This window comes from Formica exsecta, unplaced genomic scaffold, assembly GCF_003651465.1.
Source record: "Formica exsecta isolate Colony F162 unplaced genomic scaffold, ASM365146v1 scaffold322, whole genome shotgun sequence".
In the NCBI taxonomy this organism is placed as follows: domain Eukaryota; kingdom Metazoa; phylum Arthropoda; class Insecta; order Hymenoptera; family Formicidae; genus Formica; species Formica exsecta.
In genome coordinates this window covers 178,323-190,252 of record NW_021850476.1, presented here as the reverse complement: position 1 = coordinate 190,252, position 11,930 = coordinate 178,323, and the positions used below count along the sequence as shown (strand labels likewise).

Sequence of the window (11,930 nt, the reverse complement as noted above, 5' to 3'; positions counted from 1 at the left end):
ATATATTTATATATATATAATATTGTATTTATATTCTATATCATATAAATAATTGGCACAGTTAAAAAAATTAAAAAAATAATTAAGTTTAACTAAATAATTTATCTGGTAATAATTTTTAAAATTATCAAGATTTAATTATATGTAGAAAAGCGCATTTCTGACGTTAAATGTATTCATGGAGTTATTAGTGCTTCAACATATGAATTTACGCACATATCATTTACGTATATCTTTATGCCAAAACCACTTGCAATTTTGTAGTTCTGAGTTATTGCAAGTTACGTGAAAATTTAATTTGTTCCGAAGAATCATATTCTTGTTTTATTCTTGTAAATACTTTCGTGAATTGATATCTCAAGTTTGACGCGATGTACTGTTCTATCGCATTCGCGTCTCTGGCATAGAATCTTTGTCCAAAATTGGATAAGAAAATGACATTTGAAAAATTGCACATTTGTGGTTTTGGCATAAGAGAGACAATATAAACTTCATGTATTAAAATGCTAATATTCCTGTGTGTACATCACATTTGTCAAACTGTTCAGTAAAAAAACTTAAATTAATCTCCTCTCTTTCTCTCTATATTTATTGGGAAACTGTGATTTTAAAAATTAATTCATTGGCAATATAACAGCAATAGTTAACTTTACACTTTCAATTTATTGATACCATGCTTAGAAGACACAATATCCTCTATATATACATATTTTCAATATGTCGAATATTAAATCGAATATTAAATTCACGATATTATTACAGCTATTACATGGAAAGACCACGTAAGAGAAGGGTCATGCCCTGTGCGTTTCGTGAAACGGATTTTTTTCAGATATACGATTCGGAGATTCGGTTTCGGAGCTATTTTAAAGTCTGTGGACTCAATGTGCCGCGAAATGCGTTACCCCTTCTCTGCCTTCATCATAATACAGATGCCATATAGATGGGTACAAATCCCCGGGGAAACTCTTCATATCTATAACCGTCTTTCTTTTTAAACTACTTATTTGAAACTGCCCCTGCGATGTACATCGTGTCCTGGGGTAGTTTTAAACAATTCGCTACTCAACTCTTGCCACGCGATTGAGTATATTGCCATTCAATTTATTACTATTCAAGGATATGATTACGATATGAAAGATTCTTTTTATTTCATTTAAGCTAGGAATTTTTGCATAAATAAATTTTTTTATTATTTACGAGCAATATGATGCTGCATTAAATTCAAAATTAAGCAATATTATATTACCAACAACCTCAACGGAAATTTTTGGAGAAACTGTAATTACAATCAGTATTTTATATATTTAGTGAGAGAGAGAATCCGTTTGTTTCATATATCTTTCTAAATTTTTGTAGCAAATTGTTCTGTATCTTTTTATTCGCGTTGAACATAATTTTTTCTATCTTATTTTATCTATATTCTTCAATTCGGTACAAAATTCATTTGCTTCATATCCACTAAAATTAAATGTCTTATTAGTAAACATCGTTAGATTAATATTATATGTATAAGTACATTAGAACTGAATATATTATAAATAATATTGCATAAATATTAACGGTAAGCTACCCAGGTAGCAAGATATTGTCATTATAACGTCATTTTTTAATCACTGGTTACATCAAATTCATCTTTAAAACAACGTGAAAGTGACGTTAAAATGTCCTAAGTCACAGACCATTGACGTCATATCTATGACGACAAAATGACGACGATTTCTTGAATATAAGATGAAGTCGTTAATTAATCCACTCATAAGAAAAGCATGTTAAGTCGATGCTCGACTATATCAAAATAAAAAATCTTGGAACCTATTGCAGTTTCTTTTCCGTGACACTGATTGATTTTCTCATTGATCACTATACTTGCTTCGTAGTATGAACGGCTGTCACACATCGTGAAGATTATTTTGACAGTTCGAATTTTATTGTGCACAATAAAATATTGTTTTAATGTGCATTTTATTTCTACAAAAATAATAACATTTAGAAAATAATAACACATACTGTATATATATACAGTATGTAATATAAAATAACTCAAAAAGTACTTAATGAGAAAATACTTTATTATAATGTTTTGAAAAGCTCTCGAGATAAGCTATAAGAGTGTGCAATAAAAAATGGGGGATTCCATTCAAAATTTTAAAGTTACCCTCGCCCCCTTTAGAGGGGGAGCGGGGGCAAGTTTATGTTTACGTAGTTAGAAAGGCCCCTCGAAAACATAAAACTTTCTCATAAACAATTTTTTGATTTGACAAATATTTTTAGAATTATTAGCTTGTAACACTTTACGTGGGCCACGCTGTATCTATATATATATACAGAGTGTCCTAGACCATCTGTACACCCCTTTTCTTTCTAAAACTAAGCATTTTAGAGAAAAACGTTTTGAACAAAAATTGTATGGTTTTGAGGGGAACATAAGATGGTGTCATTGGTTTGACCTTGGATGGCATCGTTAAGGTCAAGTCAAGGACACCTTTAATTTCTTAAATGGAACCCCCTATTTTTTATTGCATATTCTTATAGCTTATGTCGAGAGCTTTCCAAAACGCTATAATAGAGTATTTTTTATTAAGTCCTTTTTGAGTAATTTTATATTTTAATCTGACAAATTTTGATATAAAAAATAAAATATCTCGTAAAATATTTAGTTTTCGATAATCTTACCCTAGGGTGTCAAAAAACTATCGCTGCCTCAAAATTTTTGTATTAGAATTTTTGACTCTATTTTATCTTTAGAATACACTATTAAAGTATTATACGGAGATTGTGAGACACCCTGTATATATACAGGGTACTCTAAAAAGGTACGGCCAAAATTTAGGGAGATATTCCTCACACCTAAAGGATGAAAAAATGTTATATGAACATGGGTGGGGAAACGTTTTTTTCAGAAGTTAGAGCTTCTTTTCTGAGTATGCGACGTTACGGCTAGATGAGGTAGTGACCTTATCTGACAGGCAGAAATCAGAAAAATATTGACCTTTAACGTTATAGTTATTTGTTTACATTTAGACAATAGTAGTGGCTGAATAACAATATGCGCAACCTTTGAAATCGGCATAACATTGTGATCACATTTCAGTTCAATTCTGTAGATCTTGCGTGAAACAAGGTTTATTGTAATTGTACAAATTTATCACAGCCATGGCTATGTACACAAATGCGGTAAACGATTGTCGTCCACAATGTTTAATCCTAAATTGTTTATTGTGTAAGTAATACAGTCAACAGTATTTTCAACATAACTCCTGAAATAAAGCGTTTCCGCACCTATGTTCATATAACATTTTTTCATCCTTTCGGTGTGAGGAATATCTCCCTAAATTTTGGCCGTATCTTTTTAGAGTACCCTGTATATATACAGGGTGTCTCACAATCTCCGTATAATACTTTAATAGTGTATTCTAAAGATAAAATAGAGTCAAAAATTCTAATACAAAAATTTTGAGGCAGCGATAGTTTTTTGACACCCTGTATATATACAAGGTGTCCTAAAATTACCGTATTTCCTCTTAATGGCAGATTCCTTCGAACATTTCAAGACGAAAATCCCAATACAAAAATGTCGAGACTATAATAGTTTTTAAACGGGAAGCGATTATATTTTACGAATGACAGGGCTAAAATTTCGCGCACTCAGGCACGGCGTAATAACAAATGAAAAAGATTTTTTTTTTTTATTATTAGAAGCTAGCAAGCTAGCGGACAATTGAACCAGTCAATGAAAATAAAGACTGTTTTACAATATATTTTTCATATAAGGGGAGTTACTAGTAAGTTTTTTGTGACCTTTCACTAAGGTCACAAAAAGTTATTTAAGAAAGAGTCCCTCTGCTCAGGTGGACTTGAAAAGGGGTAAGCTTATTGCTCGTTTGCACTTTGGCTCATTAAGTCAGTAGCTTTTACCCTCTTTAGACGTCTGAACCTAAACTCCTCAGGATGAAGGAGGAGTACAGCCAATCGATTGGTATGGTTGGCAAGACGTAGATTATGTCTATTAGCTGCTAACTTTTTTTCTTCTACAATAGTGCTTATACGTAGATCATGATGAATATCCAGGTTCCGACAGTACCACGGCGCCTCGATTATATCTCTGAGCACCTTATTTTGAAAAGTTTGAATAATTTTTACATTTGAGTCTGCACTGCATCCCCAAAGCTGGATGACATAAGTCCACACCGGCTTGAGGATTAGTTTGTAGAGTAGAAGTTTATTGTGCACTGATAAATTAGAGTTCCTTCCGATCATCCACTCCATTTTAGAGCGCAATTTACACAGTTGATTCCATTTGATTTTAATGTCCGCTTTTCAGCGCAGCTTAGCATCAAGGGTCATACCTAGATATTTTGCAGTATTAGAGTACGGAACTACTTGTTAATTGATAGTAATCGGTAGGGGAATCTCCTTTTTCAAGGTAAAATTTATGTGTTGGGATTTGTTTTTGTTTAATTTTATTCTCCATCTAAAGGTCCAATCCACAATCCGATTTGTGGTACCCTGTAGTTTTTTGGTTGCTATGTCTGAGTTTGTAACATCTGCCTAGCTGGACCCCCCCCCATTGCACAAATTCAATAAAAAAATTATATAATTATGCGCTAATTATGCGCTCACCAAATCCACAAAAAAAAATTTTGCGCTCTTTTAGTTTAGCAAAATTTTTTTTTGTGGGGGGCTGAGTGGACAGTCAGCGAGCCCCACCACCCATTAATAACAACTAATTTCGAAAAACAAATACGCAGGATTTATGCGCTAATTATGCGCTATAATCTCCTGATAATTTTTATTTTTGCGCTGCAACCCTTAAGGGACTTCTCTCTTGAAGCAAAGGGCGAGATTCTCATATAACTCGATTAAAATTGCAAAAATAGGAAAATTAACCATACACGATTACTACTCGATTTATGCGCTATCATATCAAAATAATTTTGATTTTTGCGCTAGCAGCGCAAAAATCAAAATTATCTCGATATGATAGCGCATAAATCGAGTAGTAATCGTGTATGGTTAATTTTCCTATTTTTGCAATTTTAATCGAGTTATATGAGAATTTCGTCCTTTGCTTCAAGAGAGAAATCCCTTAAGGATTGCAGCGCAAAAATCAAAATTATCAGGAGATTATAGCGCATAATTAGCGCATAAATCCTGCGTATTCGTTTTTCGATATTAGTTGTTATTAATGGGTGGGCTCGCTGACCGTCCACTCAGCCCCCCCACAAAAAAAAATTTTTTTTGCTAAACTAAAAGAGCGCAAAAATACGCTGCCTTGAGGAACACCTGCCGCAATTTTCCGGTATTCGGAATATGCATCATCACTTCTCACTCTAAAGCTGCGGTCTTGTAGATAGGATATCAGCAATTTGCTAAAAGATCTCGGCAGCATTTTGTTAAGCTTGTACACCAGTCCCTCGTGCCAAACCCTATCGAATGCCTGAGATACATCGAGCAATATAGCGGAGCATACTTTTTTGTCCTCCAGCGCCACTTCAATTTTATCGATTAAACGATGAACCTGGTCAGTACTCGAATGTTTATCTCTGAATCCGAATTGATGATCAGGAAGAAGGTGATTAGACTTCACAATCGGTTTCAATCTTTTAATAATAAGTTTTTCATATACTTTGACTGCATTTGGAAGAAGTGAGATTGGTCTGTAAGAAGTAATCTCATTTAGAGATTTACCATATTTGGGGATAGTAATAATTTCAGCAATCTTCCACTGTTTGGGAAAATATCTTAAACGAATAGACGCATTAAACAAGTGAGTCAGCTTCATAATTCCTTTATCAGGCAAATTTTTTAACATTTGGACCGTGATGGAATCATATCCGGGAGCTTTCTTAGATTTTAAACAACTTATCTCTTTTTGGATCTCCTTAGGAGAGACATGTTTGATAGGGGTGGTTTCTCGTGATACCTCGATAACCAGATCTGGAACATCTGCATGAAAATCATGCGGTTGAAAAACATTTTCAAGATGATCAGCATGGAGGTCTGTTTTTTCTTGACTACTTCTAGCCCATGAGCCATCTTGTTTTCTAATGGGTGGCGAATTAATGATTGGTCTTCTAATGCGCTTAGTTGCTTTCCAAAGAGAGTAATTTGTGTCCACGTCAGCTGTTAGTTCCTGAAGGTATTTAGCTATTCCTTGGTTTCTGGTTTCATATAGAAGTCTTTTTAACTTTTGATTCATCTTGTTAAAAACTTTTTTTTTGATCAGGGTCTCGAGTTCTCTGCCAGTTCCTGCGTGCTTTCCTTTTATCTCTTATCAATTCTTTTATTTCGATAGAGAAGTTCGTTGTAGGCGTAGGTTTTTTGGTTATTAAAGTGTTGGTTCTGCTTGCCAGTTGTAGTAGTTCGGTAAATAATTTTACTTCTTTTTCTAACTGGTCATGAGTTTTAAATGGAATGTTAAGCACAATGTATTTTTCAAGATAGTCCGAATAACCCTTCCAATCAGTTTTAGTGAATGATGATGGAGTCTTAGATATAAAAGTATCGCTAAGTGTCAGGATAATTGGGGTGTGATCAGAGCTGATATCGAGACATGTCTCGACCTCAATATAATTTGCTGACAAACCTTTAGTGACGAAGAAATCAATAACATCAGGATGTTTATTTGAATCATTATTCTGTACATAAAAATGTTACGGTAAGATTATCGAAAACTAAATATTTTACGAGATATTTTAATTTTTATATCAAAATATGTCAGATTAAAATATAAAATAACTCAAAAAGTACTTAATGAAGAAATATTTTATTATAGTGTTTTGGAAAGGTCTCGAGATAAGCTACAATAATATGTAATGAGAAATAGGGGGTCCCATTTAAGAAATTCAAAGTGATTTTTATGTGACCTTGATGGTGCTATTCAAGATCATACTAATATTATTATATAATGCGCCACTTAGAGCTCTACAACTTTTACATGAAACATTTTTTACGAAAATGCGTTGCTTCCTCAAAAAACTGCTGATACGGGCGCTCTGTTACACCCTGTATACATATATTATATGCTACACCACTAACTTTCAAGATTGAAAATTAAATTATAAATAAGATATTATTTGTTGCTAATTATAAAGCTGAGAATAAATCGAGTTAAAACGGATTAATTATAATTCAAATATATACAATAATAGTATATATATTCGTATGTTTATAGAGGCTATATATTCGAGAATAGAAATTCATTATAGAAGAAGAAGAACTTGTAAGTGTATATCGAATAATAAAGTAAGAAATAATTATACAAAAAAATATTGCCTTAATATACATATAATCAATACTATTATCAATATTTAAGGAATATTAATTTTGATTTTTTTTTATTTTTAGACAAACTATACAGATAATTTTTGCTTCAGCCGAAAAGTTGCTACGTGTGTGTATAACATATAATCAAAATATAAAGATGTTAAATACATATCTGAAACAAAAGAAAATTTTGAAAAAACCATACGTTGTTTTTTTCACAAAAAACTGCTCATAGAACTGCTTATTTTATGAAAAAAAAATATATATTTAATTTATTTCTATTATATTTATATTTTGCATGATATGTAGACGAAACACATCATTCACAAGAAACAATCATTATTTAATCAACAATATGTGTTGTGTGTGTGTCTGTGACAAGTCACGTTTTAATGAGCGTACACTTCGAAGGTTACTGGTTGAAGTCGATTCAATAGCAGTTAACAAATTGTTGGCAAGAGAAGGGTGAATAGGAAGGGTTTGCGGTTAGTACGAGGGGGTTGACAGAGAAATGTATAATACGTTGTTACCCCATCTATCCCAGATTCATCCCTTCCATGACCAGTAATTTTCCCTACTCAAAACCTCGACATTGGGATGAACTATCTCATAATTAAAATTACCCTACTGGTGACCAACTCAATCTAAATGCACTTGAATCTGTCTTTTTATATCATTTATTTGATTATTTTATCTTTTCTTCTTTTAATAAAAAGTGCCCTTTATACATATATAAAATCAGAATAAATATTTTTAAGCAAACTTATCATCTATTGCTATTTAAACAGAGAAAGAGAGAGAGAGTATCTTTCCTCTGTTAAGAATATAAATTATTAAAGCTATTCGTAATTCTGATTAAAATAATATCAATTATAAATAATAATTATAGTAAAAAATATTGACTAATACGACTTTTACCCTCGTCTTTGATCTTAATTTATAATTAAAATGTTTATATACAAAATAATTATTAAAATTGTTTATATTAAACATTTATGTGTATCGCTGTATTTTTATATCGTTAAAAATACAATATCTTTTAGAATATCTTTAAATAAAAGAATTATTAGAAACTTTGAGAATTTACACATATAAATTTACAATGATTAAATAATTTAAAACATCAAAAATGATAAAATGTAAAGGAATTAATACTAAATAAAGAGAGAATATCAACATGATTATTTTTAAAATAATACACATTTTTATTGAAGAAATAAATTAAATTTGCATTATTTTGAAATCTCATTATTTAAAGATACCTCTAATATTAAATCAGAATAGCAATATATACAAATTTTTATGTTTACTCGTAATACACCATATTCTACTATGATTTGGTAAAGGAAAAATAATATAGATGCGATCGTTTATGCAACTTACAATTAACCCAGCTCAGGAAACCGCGGTTTTCTTTAAAGTAATTTCGAATTCCTTTTATGATCCAATCACTTATCTATGGAACTTATTTGAAATAAAGTCGCACTCGCGATGATACTTGATTCTGAGAGATATTGAAGACAAAAAGGTCCAGTGATACTGATACAAGTATATACTCGTCAAGAGGCTACGAGTAGGACTTTGCGGCTAAAAGCGACTCTTCAGTCGCGTGGATATTAAACTTTGAAGATGTCGCTCGTCGCCATATCGCCCCCGCGTCTCGCAATGTCTGACTCAGCTACTATCATTAATAACTTCGAGGAAGCAGATAAAGTGCTAAACACCATGAGCACGTCGTGTGCGAACATGTCATTACCTTGGCTAACCAGAGATTCGATAAAGATCCTGATATATCCACGATGAGTTGTTTTGAGTGATTGTATGTATAGTAAAATACCGTAGGTCCAAAAGATTTCCAATCTTAATTTTTTACATAAGATATAAGAATCAGTTCTAAAACGTATTCTTTTAAAAATGTCTGTTTATTATTTGTAAACTTCGTCAAATATTTATTCTGGATTTATAAATTATATATCATGATTTAAAAATGCCTTCAAAAAATCGATTTTTCGATTTTTAATATTAAATAAACTTCGATATAAGTATCGTAGCTATTTATTAAAATCACACAATTATATTTAAAAAAAAATCCAGATGATCTTCAAATCTCGGGAATGATTTCATTCAGTACAAAGTTACATTGATTATACAATATTTCCTTTAGAACAGAATAACTGTGATACGAAAGATAATTTTCTGTAGCTACTAGTTTTAAAAATAATTGCGAGAAAGATTAAACTAGATCAACCTATATAATAAAGAAAATTTATTTCCTAGAGAAATAAGTTATATAAAAATAAAAGCCTATGTTATAAAAGCTAAATGTCATATAAATATCATATAAAATTTATATTTGTATATAATGACAGCATTTAACAATGTTCATTTTATCTTTTCTAATCAAACCGCATTCTCACTGATATTCACTAGATAAATATTTTGTTGGCACGAAATGTAAACGGAACGTTACGATATGAAAAAGTATAACCACAAATGGCACGAAAATGTATAATGTTCGCATTAGTTGTGCTTTAATATTCTCATCGGTTAATAATTAATTATACGCGGATAAAATCGCGACCAGGAAAGTTGAAATTATCGTGCACCAATCGACGGAAGGTCGAATGAATTTTTTATACCATGTCGCGCGCGCGCATGTACTATTGCATTGTGTGCTTTTGCTATTTACTCGATAACGCAGCAGTCAGCGCGCTAACGTATCGGTGAAAAGAGTCCGTTATACCTTTTCCAATTTGCTTGTCCATGTATCACTAATTATCACGATAAACATTTGCAATTTATTGAAACTTCGTTCATAATCGATCATTTAAATATGAAGAAGGTCAGGACACAAATTCGACACAAAGCATCGTATTCAAAAATAGGATGTTGGAATATCCTAAAAAAACAGGCCGCCGAATTTTGCTCCAACACCGGATTACACGGTTACAAATACATCAGTCAGACTCAACGTCCCAAAACGGAGAGGTATGTATAAATTCCTCATTTTTAACTTTTTATCATAAAAACGGACTAAATTAATTTAATTTATATTTATATAAATATGCAACAGCGTTATCTTTTTTATTCTGTATTTTATTAATTATGTTTCTTATAAATATCACATATTATCGTTATTAAATTGAAAGAAAAAGATTGTGAGGCGTTTATTTAATTTTAATAAATAATTAGTAATTATGGAAAGAGAGAGAAAAGAGAAAGAACGCAAACAATATTTTTTATTTTAAAACTTATGAAATTATCTATAAAATTCAAAGTATTATCGTTGAAAATGTAAAAACGGGTTTCAATTTATGTACAATGTGCGTGAATTTTTTTACGCGTTTAGCTTAATATTTAGATGATAACAATTATGTATGTATTATCGAGAATTATTTATAGGATTATTTGGGCAGTAACGGTGTTAACGTCATTATGTTGTGCTCTCGTTTTAATGAAAATGGCATGGAATTATTATGCTACTCATCCCACCTTGACAGTTATCGAATCGACGCATCATGGAATATGGAATTATCCATTTCCTGCAATAACAGTATGCGATATTAATCGCGTGTCTTACAACTTGACTAAGGAATTCGTCAATAATTTGTGAGTGCTTGGCACATTCCATTAGGGATTCTTGTTATTGTCTATAATATTACTACAAATCTTTTTTTTTGCCATATCAATTGTATGCTTTGCAGAAGAATAACATCCAATCTCTCGAAAGAATTCTTGATTAAAGAAATGCGATTAATGGACGAATTATTAATACCGGGAATATTCGGATATGATGTTCAGAAAAATCTTACTCGCCTACAAGATATTATAGATGACAACAGTATGTCCATTCTTGATGTAGCGAAATTGGTATGTACCAAAAATTTTTCTCACATATATATAGGGGAAAGTAGGGTAAAACCGGGTAGGCGGGTCAAACCGGGTATCTCTGTTTCTTCGTAATAAATGTTACTATCTTTAGTTAACTCGTGTTATTAGTTGTAGATTGATGCCATTATTATTTTGAAATGAACGTGCACATTTCTTACGTGCATATTTTTTTTTTGAGAGAAGTTCAAAATTTTCAAGCTAAAAAAGATCAATATCGGGGCAACAATCGAGTTATTATAAACTTTTTCTACACAGAGCATCTGCTTCGGTAAATGCAGCATTGCATTCTGTACATATTAGAGAGTATATCACATTAATTTTGATCGTAATTTTGTACGCCGGAATATACAGCCGCCGTGTTTGTTATTTTCTTCGTGTTGGGGCAAAACCGGGTACCTACACACTTCATGTAATGAAAAGAGGAAAAATTGTTATCCTGACTTTGTCTCCCTACAAAAAGCAGTTAGAAACGGAAACTACCACTCAAAAAAAAGAAACCACTAAAAAAAAGCTTTTGGATCCTAAAGTTAACAAATTAAATAAGAAAGTCTTGCTAGTACAATAAAATAGTATCAAAAATACCGAATATCTACAAAACGGATAGACAAGCCAATTTTTTGAGGGTGAGTAGAAGATCATAAGAGATATCCAAATTCACAAAGTTCCAACAAAATTTCCCTGTGCGTCGGCGGCCATCTTTAAAATAGAGGTAAGTTTGGATATCTCGGCTCCTATTGGTCGAATCTTTTTCTTTTGTTTTTAGTTTTGTA

The 11,930-nt window shown here is 31.6% G+C and overlaps 1 protein-coding gene across 1 annotated transcript in view; it reads left to right on the top strand.

The window, feature by feature from the left end:
• Window positions 1-9,341: 9,341 nt before the first annotated feature.
• LOC115238149 (sodium channel protein Nach-like) overlaps window positions 9,342-11,930 on the top strand; it is a 132,300-nt gene continuing 129,711 nt past the window's right edge. The window contains exons 1-3 of the mRNA XM_029811734.1: window positions 9,342-10,257; window positions 10,672-10,878; window positions 10,974-11,139. Coding sequence (XP_029667594.1) covers window positions 10,103-10,257; window positions 10,672-10,878; window positions 10,974-11,139 — 528 coding nt within the window. The 5' untranslated portion in view covers window positions 9,342-10,102. The remainder of the gene's footprint in view (window positions 10,258-10,671; window positions 10,879-10,973; window positions 11,140-11,930) is intronic.